Source organism: Haliotis asinina, chromosome 2, assembly GCF_037392515.1.
Source record: "Haliotis asinina isolate JCU_RB_2024 chromosome 2, JCU_Hal_asi_v2, whole genome shotgun sequence".
Classification (NCBI taxonomy): Eukaryota; Metazoa; Mollusca; class Gastropoda; order Lepetellida; family Haliotidae; genus Haliotis; species Haliotis asinina.
In genome coordinates this window covers 89,109,671-89,131,507 of record NC_090281.1, presented here as the reverse complement: position 1 = coordinate 89,131,507, position 21,837 = coordinate 89,109,671, and the positions used below count along the sequence as shown (strand labels likewise).

The following is a 21,837-nucleotide window of genomic DNA, read 5'->3' as shown; positions in this document are numbered from 1 at the left end:
TTTGTCAAAAGGTAGTGTTTATGTATGTACATTTACTAATATATCCTGAATACACTCTGTCGTGTCTTTGTCTATGTAAAATAATACCCTTCTTTCAAAGGATTAACTGCCAACGCATTGATTGATTGCTCATTATTGGCTATCTAAATAACTTTCTAAAATGAATGATGCACATTATGCAATTTGTTGCCAGGTGTGCTATCTTGGGTGACCAATGAAACTATACAGCAATGTGAAAAATCTGAAACGATACATCACGTTTTCGTATATTAGACTGTTAAAAGACATATCACTTGGGAAATCTGCAGATGAATTATATATCACTTGTTTTTGTGGATATTGATGGATACATTCCTCGAAGAAGGTAATGGCCTGACATTGCTCCTATAACTTTCATTTTAATATTTGCATTTTTCTTTTTAATAAGTTGTCGTAGCTTTCATTAGTTTTAACAGAATCATTGTTTTCGTCGTTAAGTGTAATGATGCAGACGACATACACTAGGGCGTGCATGCAAATTATGATTCATACAGGAAAACTAAGAAATGTGTACATATTACATTCCTGTTATACATTCGCAGATCGCTTCTTTTTATTAAGTTTCAAAATGCATGCAAGTATGATTATAAAGTAATTAGGATTATGAGACCAAGTATAAAAACGTATATTGACAACTGTCTACATACTGGTGAGTGAACGCTACAAACCAAGTAAATTTAGCAAGTGAAGAAATTTATCACGCAGTATTTTCACTTCGACCCCGACCTCGCTTAGGTTATGTTACAGGTTGTGTCATGCAAACTCCTTTTGGTAATGATTCTAATACATATTTATGTAGTTTTGATTTTCTAACTTGATCTAACATAATCTCATTAATTCAAATGGATTTGACTTCACGATTTTCAAAAATGGCAGCGCCCTGTCTTGGGATGAATGCTATTTAAGTTTGTTTTCACCGACTTACAAAGGGACAATTACTTTCTACTGGTAGTAAAATTTATTAAAATCTAAATATTTTAGATATTTAAATACTTACCTTACCATAGGTCTTATGCATATTACCTCTAGCTTCGCTAAACGAGATCAGACAGTCGTTGATTCGCCATCCCCTCGATGGCTACCTAATGTAATCTACGAATGTAGTCACGGAAGTGACGTGATCTCTCCACTCGCGCGAGAGCGCAGAATCCAAAATTCACTTTTACCGTCAACCGGAAGGTCCGAAGAGTCCAAAGTGGGGAGGAGCATCCAGCGTTGGGAGGGAGTCACCGCCCTATGGTAAGGTAAGTATTTAAATATCTAAAATATTTAGATTTTAATAAATTTTTAACTTACCTTACCATAGGTCTTATGCATATGGCTTCGACAGATGGATGGTGGTGTGGACTCCAGAGGACCATCCCTCAGCAAACAGTGCACATGCATCAGGAGAACTCGGGAAAGCCAATGTCAACGGTCTCAGGATAATACCTGGAACAGGACAAAGAGCAACCCAATAGAACTCCAAAGAAAAACCGACGCACCCTGGGGGTGAGGTTAATCTTAAGACCAAAGGTAAGTAGAAGTGTAGTTACCTAATGGGCGGATGGTCGGGTAAGTTGCTGAGCAACCACCAATGGACCAAATGACTGTAATCCCTCCACGTCTTCAACTGCCAAGTCCCTCAAGTAGTGGGATGCGAAGACAGTTGATGACCTCCAGAAACAGCCCTCCATGATCTGCGGTACTGTGCAGTTCCGATGGAGGGCCATCGTAGACGCCAAGGCCCTGATCTCGTGCGGGTTACTTGCTACCGGATGAGGCAGGTGCTTGTCGTCATAGGCCGCCAGGATAGTCGATCTGAGCCAGAGGGCAATAGTATTTCTGTTTACTTCACCTTTGCAGGACACGGCAAAGGGAATGAATAACCTTTTGCGGGATCGTCTCCTAGAGGCTGACCTTTTAATATAGCATCTGAGAGCCCTGACTGGACATAGCAGCTCCTCCTCCAAGTCATGATGACCCAAGATCGTAGACAAAGGAGGGATGGAGAATAACCTGTTAGGCTGCCCGGGAAGCTGGTTCTTAGCCACAAAATCCCAAAGCAAACCCAAATGAGCACGTCCGTGTCTTGACTGTTCAAATCGGATCTGAGTAACGTCAAGAGCATGGATCTCGCTGACTCTAGCCGCTGTTGCCAATGATAGTAAGAAAACCGTCTTCTTGGAAAGATGTTCAAAGGAGGCTTCTTCTAATGGCTCGTACGGCGGCCCTCTGAGATGTTGAAGGACAACATTAAGATCCCAAGCTGGAGGACGAAACTTGGTCTTCTGGTCTTCCAGCTTGAAAGCTTTGAGAAGCGCAATAAGTTCCGGTATCTTGGAGATCTGTGAATCTGACTTGATAGCAAGGACAGAATTCAAAGCTGACAAATAGGTGCCTAAGGTACTGCCTTTGAGATGTCTAGAGTTCCGTAGGTAGAGAAGGAACTGTGCCACAAACTGAGGAGATGCTGCCATGGGATCTTGAGATCTTCGTGCGCAAAAATTCTCAAAAGAGCGCCATTTGTCGTCATATAAAGAACGGGTAGAAACTCTATGCGCGCGAGCTATAACGTTCGCCACATGCGCAGAGTAGCCCTTAGCCTTTAATGCTCTCTGCAGATGACCCATGCGTGAAGATGGAATCGCAGTGGATCCGGATGCAGCTGTCGACTGTGTGGATGTCGAAGCAGATGCAACCACTCTGGAAGTTTGTAAGGGTCTCCGCTGGCGAGCCGTCGAAGATCGGGAAACCACGATCTGGCTGGCCACCAAGGTGCGACCAAAAGCAGTCGGAGGTTCTGCGTCAGTCTGATCTTGGCGATTACATCCGAGAGAAGAATTGGAGGAGGGAACGCATATGCGTCCAGTCCTTCCCATGATAGAGACATCGCGTCGACTGCCCACGCCTGTGGATCCGGCACGGGAGATACGTACGTTGGTAACTGGTGATTGAAACTGGTGGCAAAAAGATCTACCAGTGGTCTCCCGAGTTGCCAGCAAATCTGGCGAAATGCGTCCGGATGAAGCATCCACTCCGTCGGGGATGGTTTGCCGGGGCGCGACAGGGCGTCTGCCAGAATGTTTTTGCAGCCGGGAATGTGACGAGCCGCGATCACGATGCCGTTGCTGTCTACCAGATCCGCTAACAGGAACATCTGGTCCAGAAGTTGTTTGGACCTGGTTGTACCCTGATTGTGAATCACCCACACAACCGTGGAATTGTCGGACGCTACCAGGAGTCTGGAGTCTGTTAGGACCGGTAGCCAGTGGCAAACCGCTAGGATGACTGCTTGCATCTCCAGGCTGTTGATATGCCACTCCTTTTCGGCGTCTGACCACAGCCCTGAGGTTGTCTGGCCGTTCAAATGAGCACCCCATCCCAAGAGGGATGCGTCTACAAACAATTCGTGGTCGTGGTTGAAGTTTGTCAAACAAACACCGGCGCAGACGTTCCACTCTACCGTCCACCACCTGAGGTACTGATGCAGGTGCGGGGGTAGAAGAAATGACGACTGGAGGTCGTTCTCTCGAATGAATGGTAATAGGAACCTCTGTAGTGGGCGCAGCATAAGCCGTCCTCTGAGGGTGAGGTCCTGCGCCGACGTCAACAAGCCCAACAGAGACTGCCATTCTCTGAGGGTGAGAGGTAGGGACAGAGCTCGATCCGTAAAGGCGAGAATCTTCTGCCATCGATCGGGAGGGACCCTGACTAGATTGAGCCGAGTCAGGAACAACCCCCCAATGAACGTTAACTCCTGCGTTGGTTTCAGTTGCGACTTCTCGAAATTGATAATCCATCCCAACTGTTGAAGTAGGCGTGTGGAGAAGTCCAGTTGTTTGCGTAGCAACTGAGGATTGCAGTGATTTAGAAAACAATCGTCGATGTAAGGATCGAAGTCTATCCCCCGGAGGTGCAGAAACCGGGTGACAGGCAGTGTGACCCGAGTGAAAAGCCACGGGGCCGTAGAAATTCCAAACGGCAGCACTCGCCACTGGTAGTGTATTCCGTTGAATATGAAACGCAGGAACTTCCTGTGGCGTGGGAATACAGGAACGTGCAGGTAAGCATCCTGTAAATCTAGGCTGGCCATCCAAGCTCCGGGTGACAATTTGGCTCGGATCTGATCCAGTGATGTCATTCGGAAATGCGGGGGCTCGGCTAAATACAGGTTGTTGAAAGTCGCCATGTTGTGAATCATCCGCATTTTGGTGGAACCTTTCTTGGGTATCAGGAAGATGGGTGAATAGAACCCCGGGGAGAGATGGGGTTCTGACACTATCTCTATAGCATGTTTTGTTAATAAAATGTTGATGTTTTCTAGGATAAGTACCTGTTGATCTATTGAGTACCCTCGTGACAGGGGAGTGGTAGTCAACGGCGGAGCTCTGGCTAGTGGTAGCTTGTAGCCGGCTCTCAGGATCTTGCAAACAAACGGGTCTTCCAGGAATGTCCAGTTGGCCCAGAAGATCCCTAGTCTCCCACCTACAGGGGTCGGATGAACTGGTACGACTGGGGGTGGGAGGTCCCAGTCGTAGTAGTCCATGGCTTCAGCGGCCGGAGTAGGGACGCTTGCCCCTACCTCGACCGGACGTAGCTGGGGCATCCCTGCCACGTTCTTGAGGCTTGCGCTGGACATCTGAGTCTTTGGTACGACCTCGTCCCCTCCCAAACGAGGAACGGATCGACTCTCTCCTGGGTACATATCTTTTCTTGGCATTACCCCTGGCTCGGCCACGAAATGCAGAGCCCAAGGCCTCGAAAGTTGACAGCGCCACTTCCGTGTTAGTAAGTTCGGCATGTTGTTTATACACCGACGGTATCTTTTCATCAAAGAGGAACTTAGACGTAAATGGTGCACAAAGAAGTTGACGTTTAAATTCCTCTTGCCAAGAACAAGCATCTAAAAATCCAGATCGGCGCATAGTAGTAGTCATGGCTAGCGCCGCACGTAAGTGTCCAAGTAGGTCATGGAGTACTCTGCCTTGCCAAGCAAAAATGGTAGTTAAATGATCCACCCTCGAGGCATTATCCTCTGACAAATCCAAGGCTGCAGCGGAGGTGGCTGACGCAAGCGCCGAGATAGGTTTAAGCATACGTTTCAGTTCAGTATCAACAGCTGCTAACTTTGAATCCTGAACTCTGTAAGATGACGGAGTTGAACTTGACAACCTCTTAATTGAATCGTCTAGCGCCGCCCCGTTGTCGGCAAAATCCAGACTGTGCACTTTATAATCTGATTTCTTAGACTTCGACGCTTTGATGGTCGGATTTAAGGATAACTTCGCAAAGTCCGAGTCTAACAAAGTAATCGCATCCGTCACCATAGGGTGTGGTGGAATAAGTAACTCAGGAGTCAAGTGAATCGACGCCGGGTTGTTTGAATCCGAAGAAGGGGAAGGACAGTCCGGTAATCTGTCGGCAATCCACTCAAAGACAGCAGTTAAGGGAAGATAGGTGCCATCACTATCACCAACATTGCCAGGTTCCTCCTCATAGTCTGGGCAAAAGAACTGTTCCTCGTGTTCCTCCCAGGAAATAGAGGTTGATTCTCGTCGCTGACTCGAGTTGGAAGCAGAGTTCTTAGTGTTAAATTCTTTGCCGGAAGTCCGTAGTGGTTCCGGCGATCGCGAACGCTGGGATCTAGAGAGACGTGGTGGTGATCTTGACCGAGATCGCACTCTACGTCTACTTCTGGTACGTGAGTCTTCCTCTAAGGAGCGCCTTGGAGAGCGGGAAACCGACCGGGAGCGCCGGCGCCTGCTACGGTGTGGAGAACGAGAGCGCCGACCCTTCGGGGACCTAGAACGAGATCTGCGCCGGGAGCGCTCAGCCTCTAAACGACGAGCGCGCTCTTCATCCAGCTGGCGCTGTAACATTTCTTCTTTAGTCAGCGTATGAGACACTCTGGGGATCCGATAAGACGTAGTTATAGGAGCAGGGTCCGGCAACAATATTGGCGCTGGCGTTGGTACAGGCGCTGGCGTCGGAATAGGCGCTGGCGTCGGAATAAGCGCTGACGAAAACACCGGTGCTGATGTAAACAAAGGCGCCGGGACAGGCAGTGGCGCCGGGACAGGCAGAGGCGCTGGTACAGGCAACGGCGCTGGCGTAAGTCTAGGCGCTGTCGTTGGTAAAGGTGTAGATACTGAGGTAGGGAGTACAGCAGCGCCCGGCGTCAAGAGAGATCGCAGAAGCCTCTGAACTTCAGGATGGGATAAGGCATCCGGGTGAGATAAATCTACAAAGGCGTCCGAACGCGTAGGCTCTGGAGAGGAGCGCGCCGGCGTAATAGATGAGCGCTCCACACTCGGCGTTGATAGTGGTATTGAAGGCGGTGGTAGATCTTGGTCGTCAGGTAAGGATCCCAAGGAAGACGCTGGCGACGACATTCTTCTCTTACGTTGCGTAAAACGTTTCCTCCGAACCGCCAAAAAGGTCTTGAAATCGGTGAGAGATAACGCTTGACAGTGTAGGCACCGACTATCGATGGAACAAACAGCGGACGCACAATCCGGACACCAGGGATGTGGGTCCTTGGCTGATTTCTGCCCCTTGCAGACAGTACAATAGTGTCGAGTCATACACAGAACTGTAACAGACAAGAAACCACGACTTGACGACATGTTAATACAATACTAGGAGGAAAACCCCCTACATAAAAATGTAGAAAGTAGTTGCACCCCTACGTAAAAAATAGGCACACCCGTAAGTGCGGGGCAGCGAAAAATAACAACCACAATGGCTGCCTTCGCTACGCTGAAATTCATGGCAGAAAAAAGTATGCTAAATACCGAAAACACAAGTGAAAATGACCAAGCATGGGCAGAAACATGACGGGCAAACCACCAACAAGATGAACTACCCTCATGGACGCCATGTCGTTCTCACCTCCGACATGGCCAAGCCAAGCCTGAGTGAGAAAAGAACAACACGAGGTAGCAAGGTAAGCACATTAAATGCTTGTATGACTTGACTTTGATACATAATGAGGGGATACAAACCATACCTACCAAGGAGTAGCAACTTTATTGAAACTACACACAGTAGGAAAAAAAACTGCAAACCAACACGTCCGTTCGCACGAACACTAAAGGTAAAAGTGAATTTTGGATTCTGCGCTCTCGCGCGAGTGGAGAGATCACGTCACTTCCGTGACTACATTCGTAGATTACATGAGGTAGCCATCGAGGGGATGGCGAATCAACGACTGTCTGATCTCGTTTAGCGAAGCTAGAGGTAATATGCATAAGACCTATGGTAAGGTAAGTTAAAAATATGTATTTTATTGATGGACAACAGGATTTTGCATGACATTGCTTATAACATAACAATTTCACTCTTGGAAGTGAGGTGGAGGCCAATATAACATTGCTTGCAATATAAATGTCATTTCGACCCCTTAACTTGCTTCCTTGGAAGAAGTCCTTATGTTAAAAGTTGTGTCATGCAAAATCCTTTTGGTCATGATTCAAATGCATATTTAACTACCAGTAAAAAGTAGTTTTGATTTTCTAACTTGATGAGAACAAATCATAATCTCAATAATTCTAACAGACTTTAGTCCGTGACTTCACGATTTTAAAAAATGGCGGCGCCCTGTCTGAGGATGAATGCTATTTAAGTTTGTCAAAATCAAAATTACTTTCTACTGGTAGTAAAATATGTATTTTATTGATGGACATTAGAATTTTACATGACATTGCTTATAACATATCAATTTCAGTCTTGGAATCGGTCAATATAAGGGGTCAATATAAAATTACTTACAATAATATTGTCACTTGGACCACAACCTCGTTTCCGAGGAAGAAAGCGATATATCCATGCAAAGTCCTTTTGGTCAGCAATGTGTAGTAAGCAGTCTTGATTTTATAAACTCAATTTTATAAACTTGAACTCCATTTTCTATCATGGAAGCGTGGTAGGGGGCGAACCATCCGATTTAGTATATACCACAGGCTTCCATAAAGCTCACTTCACACACACTAACAACCAATTTAAGCACAAACTGCGGAGTCTGGAGGAAATCTGTGAATAGTGACACCATCACCCGACCCCAAGGAACAATAGACTGCAACACAACAATTCGGCATGTCTTTGGTGACGTCGAGAAATCAGCAAAATGACGAGCTTCCTACACATTTTCTATACATTTAACGGGACATCGTTCCTTCTATGACTTCACTGTAGGGCTCTGGCGACAGAGTTGCGTAACCTGTCTGCGGTTTAGTTTGCGGGCGAGAGAGAGGCAGACAGCTTTTTAGCAACTTTTAAGTGCTTGGTATTAATTAACCACAAGGGGTTTTTTTTTTAAAAAATGGTGTTTCGTTTATGACTAACCTAAAGACTTTCATATGCAGTGATAAAAAGAGTACCAAAAAATTGAGTTTAGTGGTCCTTTAAAGGCAGGGTAACTTCTGAGGAGGATAGAATTTCATTTGCACTAACATAATGGGCTTTTGGTTACACTGCCAAAACCTCAACCTGTTTTATTGGCATTATTTGACGCTGATGAATAAGAAGAAAAATGTGACACTTAAATGGATAACAACTTCTGTATTACATAATGATGGAAAGTTTCTGCATAGATTCCTATAACCTTAACAATCCTATACAAACTTTCTCATTTGTTCTAATTCCTCAAGAATCACCCTAATCTATATGGCTGAGGGACAGATAATACTTCAGAGGAGCCTATAATGAAATAAGTACAATAATACCATAAGTTTCATTCTGTATCGGTATGTACCCATTTGCAAATAGTTATAGCCATACTGACATTACGCATCCCACAAACTGAACATTTCTTCCATTTTGGTTACATAATCTTTGGCCCAGACTGACCATAGAGATACTGTCCTCAATCAAAGAACAGAAACAGCATTAAAAGATTTCAGCTTTGTATTTTTGTTGCAAGATTAATGCAATAAAACTGTACTACACAAAACTGATTTGCGCATAATACCAAGCATCAAATACTACACATGATATTGAGCCTTTTATTAGATGTTCCAGCTCAGTACATTACCTCTGGATATAAGGACAGGTCTGCTCAATTGTGGGTTTCAATATACTAAGGAACAGTATGGTAATCTAGTTGTTTAAGGGTTTGTTCATCATGCTAAAAACCTAGGTTCATTCACCAAATGGCTACAATGTATATAGGACAATTCTGATGATACTGCTATACACACTGACTCCCTCAGTCACTCAGAATACTTACTTGACTGAAGCGGAATCTTTGGTGAATCCACCATCATATTCTGTGGCCTCCTCCAAAGCAAAGAAGTCGAGATCCTGAAACACAGCAGTGCTAAATGTGGGTTGTCTGTGTCAGGTGTATCTGTACACTGTCAGTAAAGCAGACCCTGTCCTCTATCATCTTGACATTCAAATTTTGCCAAACAATTGCCCATTATCTGTCTAACACAGATAGGTCTCTCAACAACAGATAGATGTAACAGCGATTATTTTAATGCATTCTATAATCCACAAATACGAATCTTGAAACAAGCTTTCCTACCTTGCTACCACACACCAGCAGCTCCACCTCCTCAGGTCGGAAGAGTAGTCGGAAAGGGCTTTCATTTGTCACCATCAGAAAACCCCGTTTGAAAGCACGAAACTGGCGCTCTATACTCTTGTTTAAGATAAAGTCTGCATATAGGTCGACAAACTCCTGAAAATTGAACAGCCATCATAAAAATACTTGCTTCATTATTTTCCAGTAAAATCATCCATGAGTGGTGATACAAATGTTAGTACCTGTATATATTAAGACCATGTTAAGGAACCCATCTGACTGCAGTGACCAAGGCTCAACACAAAGCAACAATCGTCCTTTGCTAAAAAGACTGGAAATCATATAGCAATAACACTTGAACAAGGCTAGTAACTCTACTGAACACATACACATACAGGTGAACTTCTTTCTAGAAAATGTATACCATATACACCTTAGGGACATAATTTATGACCAGGGGGTGAGGATGACCCTCCCAATCACAATATATATGTACAAAGCAAGTGACTCTCCCTGTCATGACATTTACAAAATCAATGAACATTTTTTTATGTACACAATTGCAGACACCCCCTCACCCAAGTATGCGTACAACATCGATGCCCAATGCAAGCATGCATGCACACCAGAACAAAGTGGGTGACTTGTCTGAAAATCATCAGCTTCACCCTTAGTCATAAATTACGAACAGTCTCCCTTAAGACTTATTAATATATATATATTATAACACATAACATCTTCAGACGAATCACAAAATTTGCATGTATCCCATTTCAGCACTGTCAAGCCCAGCACAGCCCAGCACAGCCCAGACCATTCCATGTAATGCAGACAAAACCTGGATACAGATAACAGCTGCAGAGTGAGTAAATGTTGCTTTCAGACATATCAACAATACTGTGGCTGTTAGCAGCAACTGATTGAAAGAAGTACATTCAGACTTCCAGTAGCCATTCATCAATAATATCTCACAGCTTATAATACTGGCCATCAAAATTCAATAACACAATATTTAAGTGTATAAGCTTACCTGCTTGTTTTGCTGAGTGACAAATATTTCATTTCCATTTTCTTTCAGGTCATGAGACAGTATTGAGCCAAACACATCTGAATGTCCGATCCTGAATGTCTGCATGAACACATCAGCAATGTCGTCGTCTTTATAGTCTAACAACTGAGTCAGACTACTGGCAATAGTCTGAAATTTAAAAAAAAAGAGGTCATTTCTGACAATAATTAGAGATTTACTTACAGTATATGCCATAAACATTTAGTCCCATTCATTAAAGTAACTTTAAAGTATATCTCTAATAAATTATAAAAAAAGTGTGTGCAACTAATGTGGCAATGTCTCTCACCACCAAAGAAAATTGTAATATTCATAACATATTCACTACTTATTTGGTCACACACAATATGAAATCTGCATAATCACCCAATGCAGGCTGTCAACAAGACTGTTGTACCCAATGTCTTCAAATTTGATGACAGCCTACATTGATGGATTGCACGGACACCAGTTGATTTTGGTGACCTTGATCTTATTTTCAATATAACCACGACACTTTGTTCATTTTTCAAAGCTTTCATTTCATGAGATATCACCTTAAAAAGAATCAGGACGTACATACGTACAGACAGTGCTGAATACATAGTCGCCCTTTACACACTGCGTTGGGGGACAATATATAACACAATAGGGAGCTAGCACAATGTTGTATTTCAAAACCAGAATCAAAATTGCAAAATCATACTAGACAGTTTGACTCCTGTTTCAATTTACTCCTCAAACGGTTAGGCAGACTAACGGTGAATGTTGAATACTACTACTTGGTGGGATAGTGTTTCCCAAAAAACTTCTCCCATACCTGGTCTACATCATGGAGATCGTCGTATGTGCCCTTCTTGCCGAGCAGTTTGCGGTAGACGACCATGGGGAAGTGGATGTCCAGGATGCAGCTGTTGTATATTGCCAAACCAAGCACAATACCAATCAGGGTGAATTGACCGTCATTCTCAAAGGACATTGGGTTAAACCAGAAGTGGTGCGTTGATTCGTTGTATGTAAACATACCTATAAGAATCACATATTTTCATACAATAATATATCCATTCATAAACAAGGCTATGACATGAAAAACATGGCCACCATTCCTACTCCTTCACTTCCTGGATTATCTGGGTAGATCGTATTATAACAATAATGAGCAGAAGACATGGAGATCAATACTCCAACGACATTGTTCTGTTTCTATTTGATTCCTCTTTTTTAACTCCACCACAACATTCACATCCTGTAAACAGATACCAAAGGTGGTTTCAAGATCAATAACTGTTACTTAAAAATCTGTTCCCACTGGGGATAACGTGTACTAAGTCAAGAAATGCATAACAAGACTCTGTAAAGAATCAAAAAACGGTTTCTGTTACCAAACTTCATACAGGCATTAGTGTCCTGAAAATACATACTACAACTGGTTTCCTTATCTACATTGGGGATACCATGCACCAAGTCAAGAAAGAAATGCATGTCAAGGGCCATAACTCTGTAACAAATTGTAACAGTTTCCATTTTTCACCTCCAACAAAGCTTCCCTATCAGTTTTGGGTTGTTGTTTTTTTCCAGAAAATCTGTCCCCTTCATCTTGAATGTACAACTTCATGGTGGGGAATAATAAGGTGTTAAATTTGGCACTATGGAGGGGCACACTCAAAGCAATACAATCTGATTATTACTACCCCAGATAGCCAAGCTGGCTGTGAGGTGCCAGGTTAATCATCTGTGCCTCCTTTAAGAATTCACATGACACTGATCTTATTTCTTTTGCTCACGAATGTAACATGATGCAATACCGGTTTCTAGTAGTGTCTGAAATTAAGCAAGGAAGTGAAACTCCTAGGTATTCAAAATTAACAATGAGAATACTAGATCCAGGGAAAAGAGTTGTCATAATCATGACCCATTAACCAACATAGGGACTGACCATCTTATCACATGCTTAAAGTGCACATAATATACCTATATCTGGGTTGAACAGCTCCTCAACCACCAACTGGAAAAACTCCTTCGATACACCGCCTTCATCTAGACCTTGTTCCCCATCAAACTCCACAAACAGCTGTTTCTTCAGATCCCCTGGGTTGTCCATGGCAACCATCTCCAGCTAAACACATAACATCAAATGATTATCATCAAGAAGAGATGTCAAGTCAAAGTCCCACTGACCATGCTGTCTTAAACAGTTAATGATGGCTAATCTAACTTTGACAGTTATCATGGTTATAGATCTATAACCCAGTTGTCCAAAAGAATCTTAGTTCCGTGACGGCTATATGTCTATGACCCTTTGTCACAAAGCTATTTCAGCTATAAGTCCATGACCCAGTTTCACAAAAGCGATCTACGTTTGATAGTTATAGATCCATGATTCAGTTGCAAACACCTCACCATGCTATGATGGCTTGTACCAGTACCCTTTTCTCACAAATCCATCTTAGCTATGACAGTTATAAACATTTAACAAAATTCAGGGTGCAATTTCCCTATGTAAAACCTGCAATGATGCATTTTCAAAATGGTTGTCCCAAACTGCTATCCTTCAGCATTGATGCACATGCTGTTGATCACAGGATTGTTTGGTCCAGACTCCATTATTTACAGATTCTTCTTATAAAATGTATGTAAAGAACTAAAGTTTGTGTCATTTCAGTCTGTCATTACTGCAGTTTACTTTATCCTAAAAATCTAAAGTGTTAAGTATGAAGTTTAGAAAATTGAAAACATCATAAATTTACATCAGTTATATGTTCAGCATGCAGTGTGCAAAATAGCCACTGGCTCGCTACCGTGTGGATAGCAAACATCCAGCTGGCCCAGTGAATCTCCTCAGTCACTGGCCTGAACGGCCAGTTAGCCAGTCCAACTGTCAATGGCAAATTTGGAAACTATTTCACACACTGTCAGCATGTTCCACAAGTTCAAACTGTAATAACCATTAGCAGCACTTCCTTCTTAATATCTTTCTTAGGTCAAACCCTTTAACTTCTATTGTAAAACCCATGATCAAGAGTGACAAACCAAGAAACATCAACAGGATAGGTCAGGATTCGATTCTAGCGTTTCTGGCAAAAGGGGAACAACACAGTGCTGAAGACAACTGACCACCCAGAGCCTCCAGACTCCCAACCCCACACAATAATGAAATGATGTTGGGAAATACTTACTGCAACTAAGGCATCATCTATCACATGATCTCGTCGAACACGAATTCGGAGATACGGCATTGGAGGTCCTCCATGAACTATTGTATGTAAGAACGATGTCCTTCTTTCATTCAACATTCGGATTCTATTGTCAAAGTACATACTAGTGTACTTAGATGCTGTGGTCAGAATAAAATTATGTGTCACAAAAGAGAATTTCAAGTCAGAGTCTGTTTTGTAGTATGCATAATCTGTGCTGATGTCTATATGCTCATTAAGAGGCTCATTAACAAACTCTTCAAATGGTATTAAAGGTTCTCTACAGTCTAGAACATTAACACCTAGTTCCTTTCCTAACGGGTCTTCCTTCTGTTGGTATGGCTCCTTTGGTTCATGTGCTACAGCACCTTGAAGAAATTCATTCTGAATACTATCATCAGCATCATTTGTTTTCTTTTCTTCTTCTAAAAGTGCTTGTGAGTCTCTCTTACCACCATAAATACTGGCATAGAACAATATCTTCATGACTTTTGTTGCATTTAGGATACCTTCATCATCGTTCAAGTGATAACCCCGCCCCCACTGTCCTTCCTCCTTTATCACCTTCACTGTGATGAGCTGCTGCAAGGACTGCAACGTTTCCCGAAGTTTATCTGTCCCGAATGTTGACCACACCTGGGCCAGCTTTGCCTGACCTTTAACTGACAACTGACCAAGGGCTCGACAAAACACAGGAAATGCACTTTCAATAAATTCAGGGCTGTGGAGAAGTGGAATCTCTAGCACTATGATGAAGATGTTGATGTAGTTCGGATCACGATCATACGCATGGTGGTATTTCAAATCCATGTCAACTGTGTTGGAAAGAACAAGAAGTGCATGATTCAGAGCACCCTGAAATGGATGATCAGGAATGTCCATTAACATTGAATACATCTCTCGTAATGAGTCTAGGTCTAATGTGTGTTCATTATGGATATCGGATGCCGAGAGTGTGGCAGAGGCTGATGCCATGGTACTTGCTCCACATGTCTCCTGAATTGGGTTAGAAAGAGGCCCCTCCCCTTCTCCATGAACTTTAGAAGGCATTTCTCGGATCTCAGGTTTACTTTCACTTTTCCGAAAACTCCGCAGGAGTGACTCTGGGTTATTGAACACTTCTCCAACAGTCCTGATCAGTTCAGCCCAGTCATTTTGTGCTTTACACCTAGCCACTATTTCTTTCATTTTCTCAAGTGTTAGGAATTTCACTTCTGGAACTGAAACATGAAAACATATTCATGGAAAATGTTAGTCAATGACTTATAAATCAGTCTAAGTAAACTTAGTCTCAGTGTATTTCATTACACTCCACCACTGTGTCTAACAAAACCTACTAGAAGGTCGCATCAGGTAACCTTTGAGCAACCAATGACCGTCCAATCAAACATGAGACATTTAAATAGATTTAACCAATCAGACAACAGCTATTATTTACGGATCGGAGGGACTTTCAAAATATTCAGGTCACTGAGACAGACCTGTCCACAAACAAAAATCTGCATACCACACAGTTATTGGACCTGCAGTATATAAGCTTTGGAGTTTCTGTTGACATGGTTACCATTAGCTAATATTTGTGCAAGATAACATCCCTGAATATTGCCAGAAACACTATTTTCAGCAACTGTTTACTGACAGCTGTCATGGATGTACGCACGCTGCGTGCATCACCCGGAACCGAGCATACGCTAAATAGCATTCGGAATCGTTCGGGTACAAACCTTTTCGAGATAAAAAGTTCAAAAGGTATGAGCGAATGTGCACTTTCGCGATTTGGTAAGCTGTGTTCTGATTGGTCAATCTCAAAGGTTACCTGACGCAACCTCCCATAAGGTTTTGTTAGACTCAGTAGTGGAGTGCAACGAAAAGTACTGAGGTTAAGTTTACTTAGACTGACTGAAAAATGTAATCATGATCAGCATAAAGTGAATTACTTCTTGACAGTGTGATAGTCAGTTGCATGGATTAAGGCTGATTATGTTAATTTACTTATAGTGTCATAAGGCAAGAATATTACATGGATTGGGAAAGAGAACTTTGACAATGGGCCATTTTCAGGATTATCTGTTATTCCCTGAATTTAGAATGGGCCGCTATGCTTGTATAAATACTAAACTTCAAAATTTTAATTGTCCATTGTTCTAATGTGCAAAATGGGACATGGCCCCTGCCTTTCCCAATCCCTGTATTATTAAGTGTTCTTTAAACAACAAAGTTTTCACTGAACATGGACAGAAAATCACTAACTTTAGAGCAGTGAATCTTTCATTCTCAAGATTTATACCTCAGATTCACAATGATAAACTTGGTTTTGATAGAGACTGGCACTATGTGTACTGATGGCAAGTGGAATTTGGACAGTTTCCTCTGTACATGTGCTGATATTCTAATAATGATTGCGCAACAAAATTAAACTGTCTTCATGAATTTGTCTGAATTTTTCATACTTCACTCATGAGAAAAAAAACATAACATGGTAGCATATATATTGCTTTAATGCTTTAAATTTATTGGCACTAAAGTTGTATTGGCTGATAATGAGAAAACTAAGCTTTCAGAACACACTGAAAATGCCTCAGGCATATAGTGATAAGTTTGCTTCCAACACACTGAACTGGAAATTAAAGTTTCAACCTTTACAGGTCTCTTCATCAACTTCTACCTACTTCTTGTGTATATCTTGGCCTCAGAGACAATACTTTTACTACTGGTATGTCCGGATGTTGAAGCACCATCCCCATCAGGCTTGTTTGATTTTGAAGACGAACTGCCTTGGTTGGTTTCTTGGACGGGAAACTTGGCAACCTTCTTCGGCTGTTGTTCACAGAGATCCGCCTTTTCCTGGCACAACTTCATAGCATGGACTGCTAACTGATTGCGGTCAATGTGCTTATAGCAAAACCCGGGGCATGATGCACATGCCTTGTTGGCACAGTCTGCCTTGCCACACCCATCTGTTAGCTGAGTGTAGTACTTCTCAATAAGTTGGCGCACTGCTGCTCGTTTCCTGATTATTCAAATGTACATAAGACATGTTAAAGGCAAGAAACTACTTTAGCTTTTGTTCAGAGTGTGCAGTGATTTTAGCTTGCTCTTCACAACAAAATTCACCATGCTGGTGGATCTAGTGATAAAAGTAACTGCCAAGAAAGTATTACCTTTTACGCCTTTGATACTTATCACTGTATCACAAATTGCTAATCATGAATTCAAGACATACATTTCAGTTATTTCGGTTTTCAAGAATTGCAATCATCCCACCCAAGTATGCTCTTTGTTACTTATATAACTCTGGTGTACACATGAACTGATAGTGACAGTCTAGAAACCCCTGAAACTCATTTTAACATAAGTAAAATACAAAGTTCTCATACATCAGCTCTAGATCACTCATAAACAATCATGTCAATTTGTCAACTCACATGTTGTCCTCACTCTTCGGCAGAGCACTGGCACCAGTGGAAGCTTGGGTATCAGAGACACTGAAATAATAGTAATGTTATATGGCTTTAATAAAAATGCATATGAAATATGTATGTATGTATATGTAAAGAAAGTGATGAGAATACTGAGTGTGCAGTTGTAGATATATAATAAGTAGTTTCCAAAGTAATAACACAACACAGATTTTCTCCTACATGTTTCAAGGAGAAGATACACGATTGAAACATGTAGGAGGAGATCTGTGTTGTGTTATTACTGTGGAAACTACTTGTTAGTTATATTATATATTTTATTTCTCTCTGGTCTAATGGCACACTTAATTTGATTCCAGCCAAAAAAGAAAGAAGACTATGATTTTTTTTTACAAAAAAAACCAGTAAAGGTCTGTGTGAAGAACATTTTAACAATAACTATGTTTCACATGTCATGCTTGATCATAAAAATGGACAACATGAAAATCTCTATATAAGATATATAAGATATGGCTGTATAGTATTAATCAAGTTCATTAAGTCTCAATTCATGTAGAGGGGTTTGTTATCGGATTGATAATCTGCATTAATTACATGACAAGGACAAGATGATGTGTAAGATGAAATGCCATCCACATTTCATTTATGATAACTCTGCATGACACAAAATAACATATAAACAGGCCATTTGGAAATAATATACTCTGAAACATCATGTCCTAATAAAGAGGTTGCCACCATACATTTGGACCTTTTATGAGTAAATGCAATTCAGAGACCTTTAATGTCTACTTATTGATAATGCATTAAAGGTCACATGCAACCAAAAAATCACACATAATTAAAACACAGTTTATCACTTGTTCATGATACATAAAATGCATTGGTTACTGTTAAAAATGAAATAAACAAAATTATAAGCCTATAATGACAAATCAAAAGTGCAATATTTCGTACTTGGGTTTACCTACTGAACCCAGTCAAGGCTGGTGGGTATGCACTCACATGTAATGACGCCTTGTCATTGGCCACTGGTTCATTTGCTGATATGCTTAGCCGGCTCTTTGTTTATGGCATATAAGCCCAATAGGTGTTAATTTCAAATTGCATGTGGTCAGTGATTGAAATAGTGCATTGCATGTTGTCATTAGCAGACAGGCAGGCAGACATATAGGTGTCAATAAACCAGACATTGAGGTTTCTGAGACAGAGTCTGCTTACCACAATCAACATGTTTTCTTATGTAACGAGTAGATTATTTACTTGTTCATGTACACAACTAAGATGAGACTACTGCTCACGGCCTCATACTCAGGGCAGGCATACTGTTTCAAGCTCCGCAAACCAACTCACTGTGCATGTGTAATGAGCGCAACACAGCATAGCTGTTGAAACCACTTTTTCCCCCAGCGCTGGGGAAAAATTAGAGAATCGTTTGAACTCTGACTTCATGGGCTTTTTCCTTCATGTTTCTTTTTCAACTTTATAGGATGAATTGGCATTTTTGATGATTTGTTTCTGTAAGTGTATACTGAAAGTTATCAGAATCAGCAAAGTCATGTTTTTCGCTCCATGTGCCCTATACACAAATATTCAATTACTGCAGGATGAGGTTTTAGTGTAATTTTTCACAGCAAGCTAGTTTCAAAAGGATTGAAATTACAGATTTTGGATTGGGGCGATGACATTTTTCTTATTCAAGAGGAATATTGTTATCTCCCCCTTGACTGTGGTAAGTGATATGAGTTTGGATGGGATATAATATGAAATTGGTGATTATTTGTCAATCTGCAACTGAAATTGACACTCAGTGTTCACTAAGCACACAAACTTAAATATCTGTATATTTTCATGCAACAGCTAGAATTTAGCACATCACAGTGAATGCTGAACACGAAGGCTAAATGATTCAGGTTAAGACATCAACATAATTGAAGACCTGTTAACTTGACAGAGAACAACAATGGTGAGTCAGTAAATTATATAAAGCCACATTCAACAATACTCCAGTTAAATGGCAGAGGTCTGTAAATATTTGAGTCTGGATCAGACAATCCAGTGAACAACAGCATGAACATCGACCTAAACCACTGGGATGCAATGACATATATGTCAACCAAGTCAGCATGCCTCACCACCCATTCCTTACGACAAGCACGTTACTGAAGATCGGTTCTAACCAGGATCTTAATGCATAATGTATTTCAGAAACCTCAATATTTTGGCGGCCCCATTTTGGCATATATGTATCTCATTCAAAAACTATTTTGGTGAATTGAGTGATGGCTGGGTCATTTCCAAGCTGCACATTATGCTGCTATAATATTCTGCTCTGACTTGCGACTTCAGTCTTTATGCCAATTTGTAATAGCTTGTGAATATTGTTTGATGGCAATTGTTCAGTTATGCCGTAAGTTGACTGCTGATTCGTTTATGATTATGTAGGGGACACAATTCATAAAATACACATACACTATGAAAGAAAATTACAAAATTAAAAACATTTTTTACGTTATTCAAACTGAGGCTGTGGTACGAAGTGCTTCCCGACTTAGGATTGTCATGTTACCTTGCGGCTTCGATCCCGCCTTGTGAGGTTTCTTTATCCTTTGAATTCATACGCAGCGTTATCACCTAGGGATTTCTTCCGTTTTTATCAACACCCTTCCCCCAGTGTGACTATAACAACTAAAAGAAACAGGTGGCTGACCAGCACAAATTGTCAGACCATCGCCATTTTCTTTCACTCCTCTTCGCGTTGTTATGAGATTATTGGAATTATTGAAAATCATCTTATATCTTTCATTAAGTCGCCTAGAGGTGGGTATTTTTTCTATTTAACAATACTCCCGTTCAATACTAGATGAAAGATGGTTTGAATCAAACATTATCATAAAAATAACGCGTAGAACATGTTCCCACAATTCCTAAACCAACATGTCAGCTCCCACGTCGGCGAGACATTTCGTAGCAAGAAGCATGTAAATGTTATGAGAAGAAAACAGACCAAACACTACCGGTCCTGCGATAGGTGCCAATTATCCTATTATTAGTTTAGTGTTCATTTCCAAGTTGATACTGAGGTCATCTTGCTCGATGACAAACAGTTTCGTGGCACCAGCCTTTTTGCGCACCTATTAGAATGATCTGGAAACGAACGTTACATGACTGTGCTAATGTCAATTTGGTTTGTTTAATCTCCTTTAAAATAATTTTGACACGTAGTTTGGAAAGCATGTTAGCCTTTTATTTTTTTTTCAAGGTTAAGTGAAGCCATCAATAATTTATTGACATCATCAAAACATTAATTTCTGGAGGTGTTGTGTCTTTTTTTTAGAATTTCTGTATTTTTGCGTCCTGAATGAAGTATTGGGAGTAGTGCACCTTCAGGCCCCCCCTAAGTAATTGAAGGAATTACAGCAAATTTAAAGGAATTGCATCTCAAATGTAAACAAACGCAGCCCACTCGCGAAACAATTGCAGCAATATCGGTAGTTTAGCGGTAATAACAGAAACACATCGGCCCTATCGGAAGCAATGTCGGTAATACTGGAAACACGCTCGGCCATCCTCGGAGATGTTTCGGTCGCGAGCGGAAACTCATGCAGCAAAACATGGCGTCGTTGGAAGAAACACCCGTCTCGGTGAGTTGTGTTTTTAGTTCCTACTATTACATTTTTATACTTATAAATCTTTGACTACCCGTGTTGAATGCGTTTAGGTATGAGGTGTTGTCGGGACAATAGCTTATGTTTTTAGGAGAAGATTGTCACTGCAGAACAGTGTCACAAGTCATGCCCCTGGAGATTGTTTACACCTGAACATCAAAGTCGTGCCGATGATTGCAAACATCATGAACGTGCGCCATGAAGAAGTTTATGAGCCATAATATTTCTTTCTATGAAGTGCAATTGACAAATTTAAACACATTTTACAAAAAAAATGATGTTATATCTAGCACACGTTCATAATCATCGGCATGACTTCAATGTTCAGATGTAAACAACCTCCAAGGACATGACTTGTGACACTCTTCTAGAGTGACAATCTTTTCCTAAAAACATAAGCTATTGCCCCGACAACACCTCATACCTAAACGCATTCAACACGGGTAGTCAAAGATGGATAAGTATAAAAATGTAATAGTAGGAACTAAAAACACAAAAATCTCCGAAGATGGCCGAGCGTGTTTCCAGTATTACTGACGTTGCTTCCGATAGGGCCGATGTGTTTCTGTTATTACCGCTAAACTACCGATATCGCTGCAATTGTTTCGCGAGTAGGCTGCGTTTGTTTACATTTGAGATGCAATTCCTTCAAATTTGCTGTAATTCCTTCAATTACTTAGGGGGGCCTGACCTTTTCCGATTTTTTCTGATGGATATACTCGCACCAAGGGTATGCAGAGTGATTTTCAGCTATATGTGTTTTCATAACCTCCCTTAAAATGAAGAACAGCAAGTATCTATCTTAGTCAAACTTCCTGCTAGGTGATCTCATGATTCCTGGTTTACCAGAGTGATTTATCACACTGAAAACACTTTCCATTGTTTGGCAAATATTATAAAAGTTAGTGTTTTATACTTTTTTAATGTTGAGATGCTTCATACATTTGCTCCAGACTCAGGG

At 41.4% G+C, this 21,837-nt stretch overlaps 2 protein-coding genes across 2 annotated transcripts in view; one reads left to right on the top strand and one right to left on the bottom strand.

Annotated features, from left to right (window-relative positions):
* LOC137274548 (ubiquitin-protein ligase E3A-like) overlaps window positions 1-19,978 on the bottom strand; it is a 30,806-nt gene extending 10,828 nt beyond the window's left edge. The window contains exons 1-9 of the mRNA XM_067807800.1: window positions 19,778-19,978; window positions 17,215-17,274; window positions 16,459-16,799; window positions 13,772-15,009; window positions 12,567-12,711; window positions 11,416-11,621; window positions 10,578-10,745; window positions 9,548-9,703; window positions 9,248-9,321 (exon numbers count right to left, since the gene is read on the bottom strand). Of these exons, the coding sequence (XP_067663901.1) occupies window positions 9,248-9,321; window positions 9,548-9,703; window positions 10,578-10,745; window positions 11,416-11,621; window positions 12,567-12,711; window positions 13,772-15,009; window positions 16,459-16,799; window positions 17,215-17,274; window positions 19,778-19,827 (2,438 nt within the window). The 5' untranslated portion in view covers window positions 19,828-19,978. The remainder of the gene's footprint in view (window positions 1-9,247; window positions 9,322-9,547; window positions 9,704-10,577; window positions 10,746-11,415; window positions 11,622-12,566; window positions 12,712-13,771; window positions 15,010-16,458; window positions 16,800-17,214; window positions 17,275-19,777) is intronic.
* Window positions 19,979-20,128: 150 nt separating this feature from the next.
* Window positions 20,129-21,837, top strand: part of LOC137274544 (NF-X1-type zinc finger protein NFXL1-like) — a 36,751-nt gene continuing 35,042 nt past the window's right edge. The window contains exon 1 of the mRNA XM_067807787.1: window positions 20,129-20,239. The gene's annotated coding sequence lies outside the window, so the exon portion shown is untranslated. The remainder of the gene's footprint in view (window positions 20,240-21,837) is intronic.